Source organism: Narcine bancroftii, chromosome 12, assembly GCF_036971445.1.
Source record: "Narcine bancroftii isolate sNarBan1 chromosome 12, sNarBan1.hap1, whole genome shotgun sequence".
Classification (NCBI taxonomy): Eukaryota; Metazoa; Chordata; class Chondrichthyes; order Torpediniformes; family Narcinidae; genus Narcine; species Narcine bancroftii.
The window spans coordinates 27,167,588-27,191,677 of NC_091480.1; the positions used below are offsets into that span (position 1 = coordinate 27,167,588).

Here is a 24,090-nt window from a genome sequence, read left to right on the forward strand (position 1 = left end):
TAGGTAGTGTAAACTGTACTCAAGAAAAAGATATGAATACAAGAGAGAAATGTAAACAAAATGCAAATTAAATAATAAATAATGTGCAAAGCAAGAGTCTTTAAATGAGTCTCTTGAGTCTGCTGTAGGAGTCTGATGGTGGAGGGGTAGCAAGTGTTCTTGAACCTGGTGGTTTGAGTGTTGTGGCACCTGTGCCTTTTTCCTGATGGCAGTAGCAAGAACAGAGCATGTCCTGGATGATGTGTATCCTTGATGATTGCTGGTGCCTTCTGATGGCAGCGTTCCACATAAATTTTCTCATTGGTGGGGAGAGTTTTGCCTGGGATGTGTCCAATACTTTTTGAAGGGTTTCCACTCAGAGGCATTGGTACCCCAACACCAGGCCGTGATGTAACTGGTCAGCACAATTTCCGCGACGCATTTGCAGAAGTTTGCCGTGGTTTCCAATGTCTTGCCAAACTACCTGAGGCACTTTCTTAACGATGACGTTAGTATTTTTTGTATTAATATTTTCTTGTGGAATATCAATTAATTTTTTTTTTAATTTAAACATACATCATGATAACAGGTAATTTCAGCCCAAGAATCCATGCTGTTCAACTTACACCCAATTAATATACCCAGTTAACCTACATCCCTGGTACGTTTTGAATGGTGGGAGAAAACCGGAGCCCCCAGTGAAAACCCATGCAGACATGGGGAGTACGTATAAACTCCTTACAGACAGCGCAGGATTTGAACACCTGTCCCGATCGCTGTGCCAACCATGCCTCCCTCATTACTAAAGGTCCGCAGTTTAGTTTCTTCACTTTCCGTGCCCTCTTATTTGGTTAAATCTGGTGTGTTGCTGCACCATGTAATGTGAGAGAAAGAGAATATGAAGGCAAAGGATACTTTCAGAAATTGAAGTAATTAGTTATTATCCTAGTTAATGTACAGAAGGCTGTCATAAATATCAAGTCGTATATTTTTAAAAGCTACCAGATGATGAATTAAGATACTGGAGTGATGCATAAGTTGTAGACTATTATGTAATGACGTCCTCATCTCATCAGCTAGATTAAAGCAGGTGTTTTTATTGTATAACATAAATTGAGATTGACCTGGTCTTTGTTTTCTATTTAAAAGTAATCCTTATTTTATTCTTATTTTAATCCAGGTCACTTGCAGTTGGCACCAAATCTGGTTACAAGTTTTTCTCTCTTTCTTCAGTGGATAAATTGGAACAGATTTATGAATGCAGTAAGTGTCCCAAATTGAATTATGCTGCTATGAATATGTTCTTTTGTGTAAACTACAATCCTTACATTACACATGATTGGGGAAGAGTGAATGAAATCTGCTTGCTGCGTCCATTATTTTATCTATCTCCATTCAACAAAGCGCTGTTGAAATTTTTCTGGATAACTGTTGTCCATTCTCCATCTTCTCACTGATCTCCTCAACAGCTTCTGGATCTTTTTCATCCTTATGAAGAAATATTTGGTCTAAATGCATTTTATTGCAACTTAGAAGGGTGCCATCTTGTGTAAGCCTGCTCGCAGAGAAATTGCAATAATCCTCATTTTCTCTTCTTATTTTACTCTAAACTATTTTCTCAGATGCACATTACCCATCTTCATCTCCTACCACACACGCATATCAGGTGCAAATTAACCTACTGCTCATCTAGACCAAGAAAGAACGTCTTTGTGCTCAGATTCCTTCAGCATCTAGGATGCTGACAACCTGGAGAAAAAAAGCCATGTTGTCACAGGAAGAATATGCAGTTCCAGAGCTTGGACGTTGATCACTGGATTTGAGGCTGCAGAAATATAGTCACCATTGCTAGGACTCATTCTATCCCAGTAAGCTATCCAACCATAAACTAAAACAAAAATGTATTGCCTCATTAATTTAAGATGTCTAGAAGTCCTTCTCAGGAACATAATTAGATCAAACTTTACATTGGTCTATGTTAGGAAATATGAGGATGGGTGATGAAAAGCTTGGTTAAATAGAGGGAGGCATACACATAAGTAATTCAGAGCTCTGAGACTATAATGGCAGAAGGTGGAGCTTCTCAACTTACTTTAGAATATTACATTCGGTAAATGGAGGAAAATTTTAGTATAAATTCCCGGAGATGATGATAAGGGTCTGAAGAATAACTAGCAGTGTTCAATAATCTGGCCTACCCCTTTGTAGCATTTAACAACTTCCAGTCTTTCAGGTAGAAGAACCAAGGATAACATATAATTTGTCATACGTAAAATAAAAATACACCGTTTTTGCTGATCTGATATTTTCCCTGTATATAAAAATCTTGTAAAAAGCATTTTCTCGATGTTGCTTAGTAAAATGTATAAAGAAAGAAAATTGTTTCTCTTTGCACATCTGCACCTATTCAAAATTGTAGAGTACTTAATGCAAGATGTTGATGCTTGACTTGAATTATAGTACACACACACACACACACACACACACACACACACACACACACACACACACACACACACACACACACACACACACGACCCATGCACTATACATCAGCTTTACATAGGCATTTTTTATGATTTTTAATTACTCTTTGTTTTCCAATTATTTTAAGATTACTTAAATCTTTTTGAATAGTAATTGCATATCTGACTAAAATTTAAAAAAGTTGACAGTGGGTGAGCTGTCAAAGGCTCACAGAGCTTTGCAGTGATGAGATCTTGAGACTCAATGTTTGGAGCTTCAGTGGATGTTTCTTGGGCGTGAAAGATCGGCTATTCTGACTTCACATCCAGGAAGTGTGGTGATGGAATGGAATCTGCAGGTAGAAAGTTGGGGGAATGGTTCCAGAATCACCCTCTCCACCTCTAATCCCCCAATGATCACTGAATTGTATACCTCTGGCTTTCCTTTCCTGAAGTCAACAAATCAGCTCCTTAGATTTGGTGACGTTGAATGCAAGGTTGTTGTTACACTATTCAGCCAAATTTTCAATTTCCATCTTGTATGCTAACTCATCCCCTTCCTTTATACAACCCGACACAGACAAACCGATATGATGGCACACCTAATGCCATGGCCTCCCACTCCAACCTGGGCCCTTACCTCCTATTCACCAGAGCTCCTGATACCTCAACTGCCGACACCCAACACAGACACCATTACCTTGGTATTGTCGGCCAATTTGTAGATGGTGTTATTATGCTCTGATAAGTAAAATTCTTGGAACATGAATCATGGAAAAGACAGTTATTTCATGTAAGCTGGTTGAGATGGTTAAATTGACCTGAATTTATCTGAAGTTAACGCAACTTTGTTTCTTTAATGTTTATAAACAGCTGACACAGAAGATGTATGTATTGTGGAACGACTGTTTTCCAGCAGTCTAGTAGCTATTGTGAGCCTTAAAGCACCCAGAAAATTGAAGGTTTGTCACTTTAAAAAAGGAACAGAGATCTGCAACTACAGTTATTCCAACACGATTTTGACAGTTAAGCTAAATAGACAGGTGAGGATTGGTGGCATAGTGATTTGTGTCTTTGCCAAGTCTTTGCAGACATTTTTTTAAGGGGTGCTCCTCAGTACTCACTGTGATCCACTGATGAGCTCTTTCCTTATTCCTGAACCAAAATACATAATATTGCATTATTGAATTTGCCTTGAATTGTAGTAGTTATGTGGATTGGAACTGGTTGATTTGTTTCTGTCTCATTTGTTGTTGATCTTGTCTCTTTTCCCTTTCCCTATGAATGTCATAACATTATGGACTGATGCTATGTTTTGGGTTCCTGCCAGTGAAATAGTTATTGATTTTTGGATATTTCAGAGAGCATTTAAGGTTATGATCTCAGTGAACCATCATCATGTAAATAAGAAGTTAGAAAAATCCTATTTATCTATTTTCCATTTAATATGTTAGCTGTGGCATTTCGAGATTCTTTTACTATCACCAGTAAAGTCATGTAGCATATAAATGGACCCTTCAGCCCACCCATACATGTCCATTTTTTTTGCCCATCTAAACTAATGCCATTTGCCTACATTAAGTCCCTGTTGCTCTTTGCCTCAGGGAAGTAAACAAGAATTCTGCCACTGCTCTGGTCTAGATAGTGCAGTACACAAACATGCTGGAGAAACTCAGCAGGTCACATTGCATCCGTAGAAACCACAGCTTTGTGCATTGCCAATTTAAGTGCTCCTCTAAGCACGTCAAAAATTGTGATTGCACCAACATGATTGCCTCCTCTGTGAGTCAGTTTCATATATTAACCACCATGTGGGGAGCTGGGGATAGGGGTAATCCCTTTAAAATTCCTTAATCTCGCTGCAAACCTTTGCCTTGTTTTTAATGCCTCATGCCATGGGGAGAAAGATTCCCTCCATCTACTGATATGTGCATCTTATAATTTTATATACTTCTATCAGATTGCCCCTCAGCCTCCTTTGTTCCTTGGAAAATAAATTCAATCTATCCCTGTAACAAAGTCTTGCAATCCAGAAAACCACCTCTTGAATCTTCTCTGCAAATAGTTGAATATTCATGATAATGTCCACGTGACATTGATTTGCTATTTTTCTGTTACTTGTCAGAAAACTTCAAAAATTTGGTAAAGGCATCCAGGGTTTATGAGAGTTTTACATGTCATCTAGACGTTGCTTTGTTGTGTAATCCAATTGAGAAACTTTTGGAATGAAAGCTTACTCTGTGGGATATTCATTGGATCATTATTTTGTTTGGAAGAAATTTGGCAATGGTATTATTTCGTATTGGGGCTTTTAAAATAGTTTGTTGGAGAACATTTCCAAAAAATGTGCCTAAAATATTTTGTGGCATAAAGGTGTTTTTATTTCAAAATGTTATTTAAAAAAAGGAACAAATGTATTGTCTGGTCCTGTAAGATTAAAATCGACTTACTTCCCCACATACAGAGATTGATAGTGTGCTTGGAGGAGAGTTTGTATATTCACAACATCCGAGATATGAAAGTACTGCATACCATCCGGGAAACACCACCAAACCCCTCAGGTAATTGTTAAAGTATGTCTTGCAGTAAACTTCAGCAAGATTATTTATAAAGTTATCAGAAAATAGTATCCAGCATGCATTTACAAAGTGTGTAGAGCTCACTCCTTTGGACTGATTAACTTTATTCATATCTATACACCAGATCACTATTAATTAAGCACTGCTGATTAGCTCATTTGCAGACAGTTTAAAAACTATTAATCAACAGCTCCAGACAGCATAAAACTAGCAAAAAGGAAACCAATCAGAATATGGATAATTCCTAATCTCAAGGTTTGAAATACAGTAAAAATCCCTGGTATCCGGCATCTATGGGGATTGGTAGTGCCAGATAAGTGAATTTTATGGTTGCTTGAGATTGTGTGTTGCGTGAATTGACGAATTAACAACAAAGCGCAACAATTTTAGTCGCTTATTTTTTACCTATTTATTTTCCTTTTATTTGTTGGTTGCTTGAATTCCACGTAACAGGGGTCTTACTGTATTATGAAACTGGACTGATGCTAGTTATCTTGCTTTCAGGATTGTGTGCACTTTCCATCAATAATGAAAATTGCTACCTTGCTTACCCTGGTAGTGCAACAATTGGGGAAGTACAGGTGTTCGATACAATCAATCTGGTAAGAAGTTGTACATTGAGTAGATGCAATGTATAAATTAGAACTATAGAAAACTACAGCACAGAAAACAAGCCATTCTGCCCTACTAGTTTGTGCCAAAACATCATTCCTGTAGTCCCACTGACCTGCACCCATTCCATAACCCTCCAGACCACTACCATCCAATTATCTATCCAATTTATTCTTACCACATCAGGTGGCAGCTCATTCCAAACTCCCACCACTCTGAGTGAAGAAGTTTCCCCTAATGTTCCCTCTAAATCTTTCACCTTTTACCTTAAAGCCATGTCCTCTCATATTTATCTCTCCCAATCAAAGTGGAAAGAGCCTACTTACATTTACTGTCTATTCCCCTCATAATTTTTGAAACTTCCTCTCATTCTTCTACACTCTAAGGAATAAAGTCCCAACCTGTTTAATCTGTTCCTATAACTCAACTCCTGAAGTTCCAGCAACATCCTAGTAAATCTTCTCTGCACTCTTTCGATCTTATTGATATCCTTCCTATAGTTTGGCAACCAGAACTGCTCATAATACTCCAAATTTGGCCTTACCAATGCCTCTCCATAACATCCTAACTTCCGTACTCAATACTTTGACTTATGAAGGCCAAGATGTCAAAAGCTTTCTTAACGACCCTGTCTCCATTTGATGCCACTTTCAAGGCGGGGGTAGCTGAAAGATGCTGTGTGCAAGCTGGAAGTGGTCCTCAATGATTTTGCATGCCCTCTTCAGACAACGATCCCAGTAGATGTAATTAAGAATGTAATTGGATGTAATTAAGGGTGAAAAAAGATTCATAAGGAAGTTATTTGGATTAAAGGATTTGAGTTATGAAAGTGATTGGATTGACATAGATAGGCACTGCCTAGCTACCCTGTTTCCCATGGTCTAGGAGTCTAAAACAAGAAGGCACAAGTTTAAAGTGAGAAGGAGGAGGTAAAAGAGATCTATAGGGTAAAGTTTCACACAACTATAGTTTGTAACTTGAATGAGGAAGTAATGGAAGCAGGAACAGAACATTTGAGAGCCATGTGGACAGGCAAGTGACTTAGTACACCTGATAGTCAACATTAGATGTGATGGGCCAAAGGGCCTGTTTTAATGCTGTGCATCTCACTCTACAAAACCATATCAATGTGTGGAATTGTTTCTGTTATATTTCACCCAAATTTAACGTTTTGCAGATGCTGTCAAACTTTAATCCAATTGACCATTTTGTACACTGCACTGTTTGTATATTATTAGCATCAAAAGCTAGTTATAAAGACTCCTGTGCATGCTGTTATAGTGAACATGCAATTTGATATGAAATCCGGTTTGAATTTCAGTACAAGTGTACAGTCGTCAACTTTGGCTGATCAAGTAAACTGGAATAAAAATCACCTTTAGTCAGTATCGCCTTGTTTAAACTACATATTTTTTGTTCAACGTACATGTAATATTACAAAGTTATTGTTAAAGAGCTTGCATTTCCTTTTGATCCTGGCTGCCACCTCTCCTCTTTAGAAATTTAGAGCGCATCTTTCTTTTAAATTCTAACTGTACAATTAAATTGAGTAAAGCTGGCAAAGCAGCTACCAAGTTTTTTCAATCCCTTCAACATTATGTACTGTCATCAATAATGTTAATGTGGAAAATGTAAAGATCTTTTAAGATCTTCTAATATGATGGTAACAAGTGCTTTGTAATGTAAATAAATGCTTGATATTGATTTTATCTTCATCATCTGGTCAATTTTTAGCAGTATGGTTTTTAATTATTGCCTTTCTTGTAAAGTCTATTTGATTTTTAATCAGTCATACTTCAGATAATATGCCCAAAGGGTGCTCCCTTTGGAGATCAATGAAGAGAATGAATTTGTAAAGAAATTTTCATTTGCCTTTATTTTAAAGAGAGCAGCCAATATGATCCCAGCACATGACAGTCCTCTTGCTGCTTTAGCATTTGATTCAAGTGGTACAAAACTGGCAACAGCTTCTGAAAAGGTAAGACATTCGAGGTTGAATGTATAACATGATTTTATATTGTGAGCTCTATGATTTGAACACAATAATATCTCCTTTTTGAATAGGCTCAAGTGTTCATCAACAGAAATCTAGAATCTCTAACTAAGTAAATTGTCTGTGGCCCTTCGTACGAGAATTATCAGAATAGCTGACCATAAGCTTGGCCATAGATGAAAATTTAAGAAGTGTTATTAAAGGAAGGGGAGGCAAGGGTATAAAGTTTAAGGAACTTTGAGGAATAGAAAGCCAAAATCATGGAGCCAGAGACCAGAAATGGAAGAGTGAAATGATCTTGTAAAGAGCAACTCTGTACAGGTACCTGTGTATGTATAAATTTAGAGGCAAGGTACTATGTCCAAGTTGTATCAGACTTTTTATTCTGAATGCTGCATTGCAAACTAGCTGTTTAAATTTTTAAATCTGTTATTTTCAAAGATCCCACATTCTCTAATTCTAATTGCAGATTTTTTTCTATACTTGTAAGAGTGAGTTGATTTCTCAGACACCTCAAAAGGCATTAAGACTCAGCTGCTTAATGTAAATATGAAATTTTACATACACTGCATCAAATGTGTTGATTCTCCTGGAGTTGGCAACTTCTAGACCCTTTCAGAGGATATTCAATTTTTTTTCTTTGGCTTGGCTTCGCGGACAAAGACTTATGGAATGGTATGTCCACGTCTGCTGCAGGCTCGTTGGTGACTGACAAGTCCGCTGCGGGACAGGCAGGGAAAATTGGTGGGTGGGGGTTGGGTGTTGGGTTTTTCCTCCTTTGTCTTTTTTCAGTGAGGTGGGCTCCGCGGTCTTCTTCAAAGGAGGTTGCTGCCCGCCGAACTGTGAGGCGCCAAGATGCACGGTTGGAGGCGAGATCAGCCCACTGGCGGATGTCAATGTGGCAGGCACCAAGAGATTTCTTTAGGCAGTCCTTGTACCTCTTCTTTGGTGCACCTCTGTCACGGTGGCCAGTGGAGAGCTTGCCATATAACACGGTCTTGGGAAAGCGATGGTCCTCCATTCTGGAGACGTGACCCACCCAGCACAGTTGGGTTATTCAATTAACCACATGTTATAGATCTCAAGTTTTATATGGGCTCTTGGGTAGGCTGCTTGATGCTAATTACATCAATAAATTGGAAACCGTAATCAGAGAGACTCGCAGACGAGGCATGCAGAAATTTCGTGATATCTCTATTTGTACTGCGGAAGATTACACCCCCGAAATCTTGGCAGAAAGAATGAAATTTAAAGAGTCATGTCTAAACTCTATCAAAAACAACTTCACCCTTCTCTTTGTTTCCCTGCGTGGCCTGATGATTTCCCCTCAGAATGGTCCCCCTAAATGGTTTACTACTCTGGATCAAGCTTTGAAGTTTCTGGAAGAAGGTGCATCTCCTCTCCAGCAACCTTCATGAACTGTTTCCTGGTTATGTGATGTCATTGCTGAAGATACCTTTGGATTCATTCCTTTCTTTGTTTTTTTTCTTTCTCTTTCTATATTTATTTAAATAAAAAGTCATAGGAGATTTCTTCCTTTTTATATATCTAGTTTAATTTTATAGGCTGTTACCTTTGGTTCTCTTATTAATTAATGGTTGATATTGTACTGGGTTTGTAAAATGGCAATAATTTCTTCAGCCTTGTAATTGCTGTTTGATGGCTTGTAATGCAGAATTCATTTTATTTGCCAACTCCAGGAGAATCAACACATTTGATGCAGTGTATGTAAAATTTCATATTTACATTAAGCAACTGAGTCTTAATGCTTTTTGAGGTGTCTAAGAAATCAACTCACTCTTACAAGTATAGAAAAAATCTGCAATTAGAATTAGTGAATGTGGGATCTTTGAAAGTAACAGATTTAAAAATTTAAACAGCTAGTTTGCAATGCAGCATTTATTGTGAGAACTAATAAAACGTTATAATTCCTGTTTGGAGCACTCCCAGCTGGAGATGGGGGTTAAGGGGTATGTAGCTTTACTTTGCTGCCCTCTTATTGGGTAGTTTTTGGGTTTGAGGGATGGGAGTGGGGTTAGTTAGTGTTAGCTTTTTTTTCCCTGAGTGGTTGTGGAACTTTTCACTTGTTTCTCCATTACAATTCATACTGTGCTCTATCGCCCTCTCTGGAATGTGCTTGTAGATGCGTGACCAGCTTTAATTTTTCATTTTATTAAACTTAGTATTGCTATAAAGACATATTTTATTTCTTGTAATTTGAACAGCCTTCATCATCCTATTAAGTGCAAAAAGATAGTTAACATGTTTAAAAGATTTCAGGCCTATATTATCCTTGCGCAGGAGATGCACATTTGTAAAGAAGACAAATAGTTTTTATTTTTAGGTTTTACAATTCCACTCCCTTTCTCAAGCTAAAGTTAGAGGGGTCTTGATTTTTTTTTTTCTTGATTCCATTTGTACACTTTAATATAATATCTGATGTAGGTGAAAGATCTTTAAGTTTCTGGTTCATTGGGAAATAAGATGATGGTAATGGTTAATATATATGCTCCCTAATAGCGACTGTCCTGAGTTTTTTTTTAACCAAAGGTTTTTCATTCCCTACCTGATTTGAATGAATATGTGCTGATTATAGTTGGAGATTTCAACTGCTGTTTAAATCCTTTGATTGACAGGTCCTCAGCCATTCAGACACTTCCAAATAAATCTGCTCTTTATCGCTGAATTTTGGTTTAGTCAATTTATGGAGAATATGACACCTGAAGGAAAAGACATTTTCTTTCTTTTCTCACGTATACCATAAATACTCAAGAATAGATTTTTTAAAAATTGATACGTGAATGGTGCCTTTATAGGGAAATGTGAATATGATGCAATTGCTGTTTCTGATCATGCACCTAAAGCTTCCTGTTAAAATCTCTGGTGTCACTTTTGGAGTTCAACAATGGTGGTTCAATTCCACTCTGCTTCAGGATAAGGGATTCATTAGCTTTATTAAAAATCAGATCTGGCAATTTGGGATGCTCTTAAAGCATTTTTATGTGAACAAATAATTTATATTTTTGCTGGACTTGGTAAATGTCCTAAAAGTGAATTGACAGTACTCGCTAACAGAATTAAAGAGATAGACATATTATATTCTATGATGCCTAATATGGTCCTTTATAAGGAACGAGTAGAACTTCAAACATATGTGATATTGTATTTTCAGTTTTGTTTCTTTATTGTACTGTATTGATTATAAAAACGAATTTTTAAAAAATTGGTGGGGAAAACTCATCAACTTTGCTTGATTCAAAATCTAAAGATAAAGAATGAAACATGGGAGAAGCTATGCTCCGGAACTATGAGAAATACAATAAACACGAGGTTACGCATGATACAAGATAACTGGATACACAGGCTATACATCACACCTCAAATGTTAAATAAATGGGACCCAACAGTATCAGACAGATGTTTTCGCTGTAAAAAGGAAACGGGAACAACAATTCATGCAATTTGGACATGTGAGAAAGTGGAAAAATTTTGGGAAGATCTAAACCAGATATTAAATAAAATCACAAAAAGCAATATACCAAAAAACCCAGAGATCTTCCTCCTAAGTAATAAAAGAAACAAAGAATTTGGACTCAGTTTGGATGGAGCAAAAAAAAATTTGTTATGATAGCCCTAGCTGTAGCAAAAAAATGTATTATGTCAACCTGGAAATTAGAAGACAACTTGAGAATGCAACAGTGGTATATAGAAATGAATAAATGTATTCCATTAGAAAAAATAACATATAATTTAAGAAATAACATTACAATATTGGAACAAATATGGGAGCCATACATGAAACACAATAGAGAAATCCTACCGTGGACGTCCACCACCTAAAATGACAGAAGGAGAAGATAACGAAAAGAACTGACTCAGTAAAATTTCTTGTTTATTTTTATTAAGTGACAACATTGTTTAACGGGTTTAATGTATCTTATAGATTGAACTTTAAATAAATGGGGAAGGGAGTGAGGGAGGGAAGGGAGGGTGGAAAAAGGGGAGAAAACGACACTGTATATATTTAAGAAGAAAAATGTGTGTATGTATCTTGGTCAATATGATTTATAGTGTGAAAAATTAAAAAAAAAAAAATTTTTTAAACTTTGCTTGATTCATTTAATCCTGTTTCATGGCACTGAATAATGAAATTGCAGACTAGAAACTTCAGGGTTGCTATGCCAATACTATTAACAACAACTTGAAATTGTTTTACTATTTTTTTTTGGCCTAAAATTCAGAGGGGAATTATGTGGTGTATGGTAATTGCCCGTTGTGACCAGCTTGCCCATATGATTTCCTTCCCAGAAGTTTCCAAAATAGTACTAAACATAGAAACATAGAAAATAGGAGCAGGAGTAGATCATTCGACCCTTCGAGCCTGCTCCGCCATTCAACGAGATCATGGCTGATCTTAAAGTTCAATACCCTGTCCCCGCCTTCTCTCCGTAACCTTTAATACCCTTATACTGAAGAAATAGATCTAATTCCCTCTTAAATAGATTTAATGAACCTGCCTCTACTGCCCTCTGTGGCAATGAATTCCACAGATTCACCACCCTCTGGGTAAAGAAATTCCTCCTCATCTCGGTTCTAAATGGTTTGCCTATTATCCTCGAACCATGGCCCTGGGTTCTGGATTTTCCCATCATTTGAAACATCCCATCTGCATCCATTCTGTCCAGTCCTGCCAGAATTTTATAGGTCTCTATGAGATCCCCTCTCAATCTTCTAAACTCCAGTGAGTACAATCCCAATTTGCACAATCTTTCCTCCTAAGTCATTCCTGCCAATCCAGGTATCAGCCTGGTGAATGGCCACTGCACTCCCTCCATTGCAAGAACATCCTTCCTTAGATCAGGTGACCAAAACTGCACACAATACTCCAGGTGGGGTCTCACCAAGGCCCTGTACAGCTGCAGTTCCTAGACTCAAACCCTCTTAATATGAAGGCCAACATACCATTTGCCTTTTTAACCGCCTGCTGTACCTGCATGCTCGCCTTCAGAGACTGGTGTACAAGTACCCCTAGGTCTCTCTGCACTTCCCCATCTCTTAATCTATTGCCATTCAAATAGTAATCTGCCCTCCGGTTTGTATTACCAAAGTGGATAACCTCACATTTATCCACATTGTAGTGCATTTGGCATTTACTCTGCAATCACATTGCCACATTAGGCTGTGGTACAAGCTCTTTTTCAATGAAATTTTGTGTTTTGTCAAAAATAAATTTGCCTCCTTTCAGTATTTTGCACTTCATCCACTTATAAATGCCACATCTTGTCTCAGTTGTTACTGCTCAGTGTAACTTTTGAGTTTGTGCTTCATTCCTTTATTTCTTTCCCTTCTGCAGGGAACTGTAATCCGAGTATTCTCCATTCCCGAGGGACAGAAACTCTTTGAATTCCGGAGAGGTGTTAAGAGGTAAATGAAAGGGGAAAGTGAGTTAATTATGTATTTCTTATTAAAATACAGGGGCAAACTGCGCAGGGGTGCAGAACAGGCCCCTTCGGCCCTCAATGTTGTGCTGACACGTTTTTTTTTAAAGTTTTAAACCTCCCTACCATCCATGTGCCTAAGAATCTCTTAAATGCCCCTAATGTTTCAGCTTCTACCACCATCCCTGGCAAGGCATTCCAGGCACCCACAATTCTGCACAAAAACAAAAAAGCTTAACCCTGATGTCTCCCCTAAACTTTCCTCCATCCGCTTTGTGCACGTGTCCTGCCCTGGGAAACCAATATCGGCTGTTTATCCTAACTATGCCCCTCATAATCTTGTAGCCCTCTATTAAATCAACGCATCCTTCTAAGCTCCAAAGTGAAAAGTCCCAGCTCTGCTAACCTTGCTTCATCAGATTTGTTTTCCAATCCAGGCAACTTCCTGGTAAATCTTCTCTGCACATCTCCATAGCTTCCACATCTTTCCTCTATTGAGGCAACCAGAACTGAACACCATACTCTTAAGTGTGGACTTACCAGAGATTTGTAGAGTTGCTCTTGAACTCAATCCCCCTATTAATGAGGCCCAGCATCCTATAGGCCTTTGTAACTCCTATGTGGTGACCTTGAGGGATGCATGTATTTGGACCCCAAGGTCCCTCTATTCATCCACACTCTGAAGTAACTGACCATTAACCCTGTACTCAGCCTTCTGGTTTGTTCTTCCAAAATGCCTTATCTCACACTTATCCAGATTGTACTGCATTTGCCATTTTTCCACCCAACTCTGCATTTTGTCCATATCCTTTTGTAACTTTCGACAACATTCCGTTCCATCCACAACTTGTCCAACCAACCTTCGTATCATCTGCAAACTTACTGACCCATCCTTCTGCCTCTTCATCCAGGTCATTTATAAAAATCACAAAGAGCAGGGGTCGCAGACAGATCCTTGCGGTACTCAACTTGTCACTGACCTCCAGTAGAATACTTTCCTTCCACTACTACTCTCTGCTTTCTACCTGCAAACCAATCTTTTATCCACACAGCCAAAGTTACATGGATCCCATGACTTTCTAATGAGGATTATTGTCCGATGCCTTGCTAAAATCCATGTAGACCACATGTACTCCCCTACCCTCAACAATTTATTTTGTTACCTCCTTAAAAGAAAACTCAATTAAGCTCTTGAGGCACGACATTCCCTTCACAAAGTTTGATATAGCAATTAGAGATAAAGCCGAGAATTTGAGGTAAATGTTGTAAATTGATTTCTTTTAATCAATAGCTTCTTAAAGGAATAATGTTGGGTTAGGAAGAACCAATTATGGCCTGTGTTTATGGCCAATTGTACTTTCTTTACCAATTGCAAATTAGTAAAGGTCCAATGCATTGGAAGGAAGCTAAAATTGATAATAATGAAATTGATAATAAACAAAATTATTTTAAAATGTAAAAATAATCATGTAAGTTATTGCAATTTGTGAAGGGCATAAGTATGCCCTTCACTAACAATATTTTTTAAAAAGGTGAAGAATGAAGGCAAAGGAGTCTCCGTAGATCAATGCTCAAAATATCAAAGCTATGCATGCAATTGAACCAGTGTTGGACTAAGTGGCCAAAATGTTGAGTGAACTCTCCAAACTCAACTTGCAGCATACTTTGACTAGTCTGATCACTAGCATTCTTGTAATAATCATGTGCGGGAAACCCCAAAGTTGAAATGCTTTGGCTTTCAGAAGAGGCATCTGAAGGGTTATTTAAGGAAGAAGAACAAATGGAGGAGATAGGAGAAATGCAAATTGGAATGTTACTGTTCAATTAAAAGATGGGAATAGGTGCTGTTCAAACTAGATAAAAATTTGCCTCCCTTAGAAATATAAAACAGTGAATTGCATTTATGGAGCACCTATCAGTCCCCAATCTTTCCAAAGCAGTTTGCAGCTAAGAATTGTTAAAATGTATGGGAAATGCAGCAACTGGTTTAGGAATCACAATTTCCCACTGAGATCAGCACAAATAATAGCTCATTGGTTCAATCTGATAAACCTAGAAACATAAAAGATAGGAGCAGGAGTAGGTCATTCGATCCTTCGAGCCTGCTCCGCCATTCATGGCTGATCTTAAAGTTCAGTACCCCGTCCCCGCCTTCTCTCCGTAACCTTTAATACCCTTATACTGAAGAAATAGATCTAATTCCCTCTTAAATATATTTAATGAACCTGCCTCTACTGCCCTCTGCGGCAATGAATTCCACAGATTCACCACCCTCTGGGTCAAGAAATTCCTCCTCATCTCGGTCTTAAATGGTTTGCCTATTATCCTCAAACCATGGCCCCGGGTTCTGGATTTTCCCATCATTTGAAACATCCCATCTGCATCCATTCTGTCCAGTCCTGCCAGAATTTTATAGGTCTCTATGAGATCCCCTCTCAATCTTCTAAACTCCAGCGAGTACAAGACCTTTGTTCACAAGACCTCCAATCTTAGTGTCATTTTAACATTTAAGAAGAATTTGAACAGGTACATGTACGGAGAGGAGAGCTGTGGAGTGGATAGGCCTTCAGATTAATTGATACAGGATACCTTCTGGTTTTTCTTCAAAGTTGTAGAAAATTTTATGGGTACCTGAAGAGTTGGATATAACCTTGACTCAATGTCTTGTTTGAAAGATCGCACACTCTTGATACTGCAGGAATGGGACTCGAACCCATAACCTTTATGACCCAGTGACAAGATACCTAGCGATTGAACCCGAGATGGCGCAGGAGTACCTGCATCACTAGGGTTCTAGAAAGTTGAACTGACAAATGGAATAAAGTTCTAAACAAATCCTCTGAAAAATAATTTAGCAAATATTGTAATAGGGGTTAGTTGTGGACAGCACAGTTAGTGCAGTTGTTAGTGCCCCCTTTATAACAGAGCAAGCAACAATAGCTTGAATCAAGTGCTCTCTGTAAGAAGTTTGTACATTCTCCCGTGTCTGTGGGGGTTTCCTCCCACCCATTAAAATGTACATGGAGTTTTACAGGTTAATTGGGAGTATTTGGGCAACACGGGCTCACGAGCCAAAAGGACCTGTTACGTCTTTTTTTAAAAATTGATTTCTTGTATTTAATGTATTGTCCTTGTTTTGTAAGATTGTTAACATTAATTGAGTATTTAGTGAGTTGAATGAGAAATTTCTTTACCAGTTCCTTGGTGGGGCTTGTTTCTTGTCATATAGGTGTGTGAGTATCTGTTCCCTAGCATTCAGTATGGATGGAATGTTTCTGTCTGCCTCCAGCAACACAGAGACGGTACACATCTTCAAACTGGAAACTCAAAAAGAAAAGTAGGTAAACAGTGAAAGAATTCTCCATAGATAAAATTTATGCTTCCTAACCGAAAGATTCTCCATGAAGTACTACCAGAATGGCGATATTCTAATCTTCATATTACTTTGAACAAATTTTCAGTATGTTCTCATTAATTTATATCTTGTGCTTTGGGGTGATAAATTTTATTAAGTTTATTACAGTCTTCTATGTGCGCATTTTATTTGTAACACCTGGTTTAAAGAAATAACCGTATATGGACTTCCTTATGAGGTAGGCCAGGAAATCAGAAAGCTTGTTAACGAATCCATACAAAAAGGCAGCATATTATCTCACCCTGTATTTTATTCCCATTACTATGGTGTGATTTGCCACAGATGACTCTGAAAAAGCTTGAAAATTGCCATTTTTTTCTAAATGGTGGACATTGTGGGAAGAGCATACAGTTTTTATTTAAAAGCCGAGCACATGGTTGGGGGGGGGTGGGGGGAGATGGTGTGTAGAGACAGATAACCCTCAGGTTCCTATTAAATCACTCCTTAAACCTATGTTCTCTGGCTACTGATTTCCCCTAATCTGGGTGTTCACGTGACCTATTCCTCATGATTTTGTATACCTCTATGAGACACCACCCTCCTGCATTCCAGGGAATAAAGCCCTGGCCTGCTCAACCTCCCACTACATCAGTCCTGGCAACCTATTCCTAAATTTTCTCTGTACCCTCTTTACCTTAACATGTCTCCTGCAGTATCGCAACCATAATTGAATGGAATACTCACCAAAGACTTGTACAACTGCAATATGACCTCTCAACGTCTATACTTAATAGTCTGACTAATGAAGATCACTGGTCGACTGATCAAGATCCCGCTACAATTTTTGGCAACAGTCTTCATGGACTTCAACAGCCATACTCAACCTTTTTTTAATTCATCTATGGTTTCTTCCCCCTGCCCCCCACCCCCCAGAACTCTGCTCAAAGTTTGTGGACTTCCTTCTCTTTGAAGCAGTCAACTTTTAGTTTCTTCCATATTTCTCTCCTATATGTTGCATGAAAGAGAATCAGGCTTTTGCTTAAATGTACTGAGGGCCCCAGGGGGACTGTAGAGTTCCCATTGAATATGGCTGGTCTACAATACCAGGCATTTTTGTGTCATCTGCAAGCTTGCTATTGTGCTATGTAAGTTTTCATCCAAGTCATTGATATGGAGACGAGCACCGAACCCTGTGGCACACCACTAGCCATGGGCCCAGTTCAAAAATACCAGTCTTTCATTGCCATTTGCAGTCTTCAATGAAGCCAATTTTCTATCTATTCCATCTTTCCTTGGATCCCATGCAATACAGCCTAACTTGCAATCTTTGAAAGGAGTAGCACAGAGATGGTAAGGAAGAGATGATTCCGATTATGTTGAAAAACAAAAATCTCATTTTGTTCAGACCACAGGAAGAACCAACCACGTGGACTGGGTACTTTGGGAAGGTGCTCATGGCTTCCACTAGTTACCTGCCTTCACAGGTCACAGAAATGTTTAATCAAGGCAGGGCATTTGCAACAGTCAGACTGCCCTTTTCAGGACACAGAAATATCTGTGCATTGGCAACGTGAGTATTCTGTTAGTACAAACGAAATATTATCAAGGGTAGAAGAATCCAATATTTTTTATTTTTTTTAAAAATGTACAAGAAGTAACAGACATTTAAACTGAGCATTTAATTTTAAATTATTAAAAGTGAGCCATAATTTTTCAGTCACAGTTTCAGAATTTGTTACTCTTTGCATAATACAGATACACAATCCTTTATCCGAACCCTTGGGGGACAGTGTGTCCTGAATTTCGGATTTTTCCGGACTTCGGAAAGCCAGATTTAAGCCCACCCGAATTGTGCTGCCGTATCCCCCCCACCCCCTTCCAGTCACGCTGCCATCTCCCCTCATCTGCCCGACTCGCACTGCCCGTCTCTCTCCCCACTTGCCAGATTTTGGAGCTTTCTGGATTTTAGATGTCCAGATAAAGGATTGTGTATTTGTTGTTTGTTGATCTCAGATAATTAAAATAATTATCAACAAATAAATCACAGAAAGAATTGAATAAAAGCAGCAATTACCAGAAGGAAATAAATAAATAAGAGCAATCTGAAAGGAAGAAATGGGACATGAGGAAGGGTGGGAGTAAGAAATTAGGTTTTGTAAGGAAAAACCTCAAGGGACATTTTATTTGAACAATTATTGAGCTGTAAAAGATGTTATTGTCTTCTGCTTTTAGTAGCAAAATAATAAACAGTATTTGCTAGTATGATAATTGCATATTTTGTTCTGACGTTCTAGGATTCAGAAGATTCCTCGGTTACTGGTAGCAGCGGCAGATGGTTATCTCTACATGTATAACCTGGACCCACAGGAGGGAGGCGAGTGCACGTTAATGAAACAGCACAAGTAAGCAAAACTGCACCAGCAGGAAGTCTGGTTGAGAGAGAAAACATAAAGTAATTGCTTGGAACGTTTCGCCCTCTGATTAATCCAGTGCTCACAGGTTTATTGGTAGAATGCAATGAGCCAAAGCACTTTTTCTTTGTAAAATACTTATTTGGGTGAATGTAAAGGAAATGACGTTTAAGATGTACTGAGATTATTCTATGAAGATTGCATGCCAAACCTTCAATGTAAGTTGTTGTAATCGGAACATTTATTGGTAATGCAAGGTTTATTCTTTTTCTTTTTTTTTTACAACTTTATTTATTCGTTCAAAAAAATTTGTTCAAAAAACAAAATGACATTGTTTGGTGCATAACTGATGCCAGGAAATATTTCAACCCCATTCATGCAAATTGTGCAAGATGTAGCTGGGTCACGTTCCGAGTAAACACAAATTTTATCTGGGAATGCTTAGGTTAATGAGATAAAATTATTGCCCTGAATTTTTTGTACAGCCTGATATAAGCTGAGGGAAATGCAGTTTAAGATGTGGTGCATCAATAATTCCAAAAAGGCCAAATGAAAAATATAAATGGGAATTGAGCATAAAAAGATTGAACATCAGAATTATATGATTTGAAGAGAAACTGCTAAGTGATACTATTTGATGCGCTCACTGCCCTTGTCGTTTGTATGGTACAGGTTACAGTTTTGAGAAGAAATGTAAGGGTAATAATTTCACATTAGCTTCATATTTATGTTTCTCTTCACAGGTTGGATGGTAGTGTAGAGTCAGCCAATGAGATTCTGGAGCCTTCACCGCATGATAGGCCATTGGTGTCTCAGGCATATAATTCACCTGTTGCTAAAGTTAATTATACTCCTTCATCACCAACTCGGCATGGTAAGGAACTGTAGTGGTTGTATTTAATGATATTTATTATATTTGACATTATGTTTTTTATATATATTTTAAAAAAAAATATATATATATATATACACACACTATGTGGGTTTATGAGACACAAAAACTGAATATAACAGTAGGACACAAGAGAAACTTGTCCGTGAACTACTCTTTGCAGATGATGCCGCTTTAGTTGCCCATTCAGAGCCAGCTCTTCAGCGCTTGACGTCCTGCTTTGCGGAAACTGCCAAAATGTTTGGCCTGGAAGTCAGCCTGAAGAAAACTGAGGTCCTCCATCAGCCAGCTCCCCACCATGACTACCAGCCCCCCCACATCTCCATCGGGCACACAAAACTCAAAACGGTCAACCAGTTTACCTATCTCGGCTGCACCATTTCATCAGATGCAAGGATCGACAATGAGATAGACAACAGACTCGCCAAGGCAAATAGCGCCTTTGGAAGACTACACAAAAGAGTCTGGAAAAACAACCAACTGAAAAACCTCACAAAGATAAGCGTATACAGAGCCGTTGTCATACCCACACTCCTGTTCGGCTCCGAATCATGGGTCCTCTACCGGCACCACCTACGGCTCCTAGAACGCTTCCACCAGCGTTGTCTCCGCTCCATCCTCAACATCCATTGGAGCGCTCACACCCCTAACGTCGAGGTACTCGAGATGGCAGAGGTCGACAGCATCGAGTCCACGCTGCTGAAGATCCAGCTGCGCTGGATGGGTCACGTCTCCAGCATGGAGGACCATCGCCTTCCCAAGATCGTATTATATGGCGAGCTCTCCACTGGCCACCGTGACAGAGGTGCACCAAAGAAAAGGTACAAGGACTGCCTAAAGAAATCTCTTGGTGCCTGCCACATTGACCACCGCCAGTGGGCTGATAACGCCTCAAACCGTGCATCGTGGCGCCTCACAGTTTGGCGGGCAGCAGCCTCCTTTGAAGAAGACCGCAGAGCCCACCTCACTGACAAAAGGCAAAGGAGGAAAAACCCAACACCCAACCCCAACCAACCAATTTTCCCTTGCAACCGCTGCAATCATGTCTGCCTGTCCCGCATCGGACTGGTCAGCCACAAACGAGCCTGCAGCTGACGTGGACTTTTTTACCCCCTCCATAAATCTTCGTCCGCGAAGCCAAGCCAAAGAAGATGTGGGTTTATGAGACACAAAAACTGAATATAACAGTAGGATTGTGTAAAGATGGATTTCAGACTTCTTCGATGCCCAAACACCATTGTAAATCATTACACTGGAATGGCTTGCTTCTGTGCTGTAAATTCTAGCTAGGGGAAATTTTGAGGGAACTAAAAGCAGGGGAAGTCTTAAGAAAGTGGAGGGGTAAACTTAAAATTAGGAGGAATTAAACATCATAAGAAAACAAGAGTAAGGGAAATCCCAAAGCATTGTGCAAGTATATCAGTCTGTAGTACATCACAAGCAAAGTGATTAATTCTGCTTTCCCTTTAATTAATGTTACAATGCCACCAACTCCCTCTGTCATGCCTGAAGATTCTACACCTTGCCAGTCCTGCCATTTTTTTTCACCAAGGTTCATCAACACTATAAAAACTGATTTGGTTACTTTCCCAAGATTTGAATGATATGCTATCAAATAGAACTGTGTAAGCTCCAAGTTTCCAACTGCTTGCATTGGCAAAGATTTTCTTATCATTAATGCCAATAGATATGTTTCTGAAATTTGTTCTTTAATATTGTCAATGCAGCCTACCCAGAGGACCAAGGAGCAGTGGGCGGAATTGACCCAGATGATGATTTGAATATTGGCACATTGCGAATGGATGAGGACAACGAAACTCCTCCACTGATTCTTAAGAGCGAGTGACCTTTGTTTTGTGAACTGGCACAAATTGACAGTGGACACTTGCAATAGACTGAAATATGACGCTGCAGACTTTTATCGTTGCAGGACAGAAAGTGTGAAGTAAAATGTGGAAGGAACATTTTAAAGAATTGAAACATTGTAGCTGTAGCTTAATTCTATAATATTGAAGACACATATAATGTTTCTCCCTCACCCCCAGTGGCTTTTAATTCATGTGAAGATTTTGACTGGTATGTAATTTTTTTTCCCTTCTATGGCCAAAAACTGCTGCCTTATGCAGCCTTCGAGCCTACTAGCTTTGCATGTTTACATGTGCCAAGATTTGAGAATTTAGGAGCCACTTTAATATTGCCATCCAGTTATTTTCCTCATTGACCTCCCTTCTACTCATTACCTGAACTAAAAGATTTGGGTCACTTTGTTCCTCTATTCAGGGTCACAGGTTTCTAAGGCAGCAACCCCATCCCAAGCCATTTTTTAAAAATGTAAAACATTGTATCCAGCCTCCTGGAATTTCCTGTAAGGTTTTGTCTATTTGCTTAAATCAGACTTGGCAGTGTAAAATTGTGGTCCTTCGAATTTCATTCCTTTTGGGGGAACAATGAAGAATTTAATTTTAAATTTTGCCCCAAAAGAGACGGTTCATTGAGTGTGACACTAAGAATGAATCTTGTCTTAATCCAAAGGGTTTAAATATTTGTAAGTTACTCTAAAAATAAAAACTGGAATCCCATGTGTTTTTGAATCTTGTGATTACAGTAGATTCTTTTCCAGAGAAGTGAACATAGGACGATGCTCCACTTCTACACCTGACTCGCTTGCATTTCTACAAATATAATTAGAAGTGCATCAGCTGGAGAGATTGCTACTTCCAGTCTGCATGATTCAGGAAAGATTTGGTATTCTAATGTTGGTTTGAGTTTTCATTTATTGTCTCAATGGCCAAATTTCAGCTCTGCAGTGCCCATCTGATTCTGAAGACTTTTGTTTATAAATTATTTTAGAAATTCCTGTAGCATCTGAAAGTTCAGCAATAGAGGGAGGACCTTTGATTTTTGACTAATTGCCGTTATAAAATGCATTTCAAATCATTGTTTTAGAAGGGGTCATGCTTCATTTAACAACTGAAAATTGAAACGAGTGCTTTTGTTTGCTCTTCCGTATAAATTTTCAAAAATTGTCAAGTTTTGTTACAACTACTAATTTGCTGGAATTTGGCTATTTCCATTTTTAAGTGACACAGGGAAGACCATTTTATTTTTAAAAATGGTAGCATATAATTGTATCAACTTAAAACATACAACTAGCCTGTCTTTTTGAGATGGAGGAAAAGAAAACTGGCTTTTGGCACACAAATCTGTATATATTATGTTTTGAATTTATACCATCAAAAGCTGCTCATTCTAAGGCATTTATACCAGGTTTTCTTTTATTTGGCCACCTCTGTGGTGGTGTAGAGAAGGTTCACAGTTCAACTTCTGATAATGCAAATCTATTGCAGATGAGGTGCCAGTTGTTGTATTTCTGAGGTAGTGAATAATAGAAATTGGAATTAGGTTACAATTCTGCAGCTTTTCCAGCATGGTTGGTGTGGCAGTTAGCACAATGCTTTTGCAGCGCAAGCAATCGAGACGAGGGTTCAAATCCCATGCGGTCTGTAAGGAGTATGTACATTCTTCCTGTGTCTGTGTGGGTTTTTCCCCAGGGGCTCCAGTTTTCTCTCACCATTCGAAATGTACTGGGGATGTAGGTTAATTGGCTATAAATTGGGTGGCATGGATTCGTGGGCCAAAATGGCCTGTTACCGTCCTGTATGACTAAATTTAATTTTAAAAATTAAATTTAAATTTTCTTCTGTGATCATGCTTACTTAGTAGGAGCGTGCAGCTACCCAGAGTTAGGCCAGTGTTCTTGATTGTTCCACCTGGTAACCACAATAACACGAAAATCCTGAAAAGTGCTTTGCATGGCTTTTAACCAATATGTAATAAGAATTGTGCAAGAATGTGATTGGTTACAAAATATCCCATTGTTTTGATGTCATGTGCTCAAATATTCCACTGACAGATGAGAGAATGTGAAAGACATTATTTTCAAAAGTTGGCTGCTCAGCAGATGTAACCACTGTATTTTTTTTTCCTTGCCTCCAGTGACAAATAGGGGATATTAAAATGTCTTTCTTTGAAAGGGGCTGAAAATGATCACTTTAAAGAATCTGTACTTGTTGAATGCTTTTTAACCTTTAACTGAAATTGTATAATTTAGTAGAGCTTTTGAGGTTGGGGCAGTACAGAAAGACAAATTCAGTCAAATCCTAGTGAGAACAGTAAGTATCATACTTACTGTGCTTATCTGTACTTTTTTTAGCAATATTTCTATTGAAAGAACAGAGTTCTATAGAACTTTATCATTTGGAAGTGCTGGGTGAGGTGTACAGTGTTTTGGCTAGAAAAGGCTTTTGTTTTATTGGACCAGATGTAATAATAGTCATATTTAAGTCCTTCAATTAGGCAAATCAAG

General features: G+C 38.5%; 1 protein-coding gene across 3 annotated transcripts in view; it reads left to right on the forward strand.

The window, feature by feature from the left end:
- The window catches only part of wipi2 (WD repeat domain, phosphoinositide interacting 2), a 38,631-nt gene extending 16,316 nt beyond the window's left edge, over positions 1-22,315 (forward strand). Inside the window, exons 2-12 of one of the 3 annotated variants that reach the window (XM_069904741.1) lie at positions 1,160-1,242; positions 3,318-3,487; positions 4,909-5,005; positions 5,528-5,625; positions 7,521-7,613; positions 12,982-13,052; positions 16,296-16,403; positions 17,827-17,991; positions 18,716-18,823; positions 19,576-19,706; positions 21,452-22,315. In XM_069904741.1, coding sequence (XP_069760842.1) covers positions 1,160-1,242; positions 3,318-3,487; positions 4,909-5,005; positions 5,528-5,625; positions 7,521-7,613; positions 12,982-13,052; positions 16,296-16,403; positions 17,827-17,991; positions 18,716-18,823; positions 19,576-19,706; positions 21,452-21,570 — 1,243 coding nt within the window. In that variant the 3' untranslated portion in view covers positions 21,571-22,315. Of the gene's footprint in view, positions 1-1,159; positions 1,243-3,317; positions 3,488-4,908; positions 5,006-5,527; positions 5,626-7,520; positions 7,614-12,981; positions 13,053-16,295; positions 16,404-17,826; positions 17,992-18,715; positions 18,824-19,575; positions 19,707-21,451 lie in introns of those variants that run through there. The other 2 variants (XM_069904742.1, XM_069904744.1) reach the window with 2 other exon arrangements.
- Positions 22,316-24,090: the final 1,775 nt, after the last annotated feature.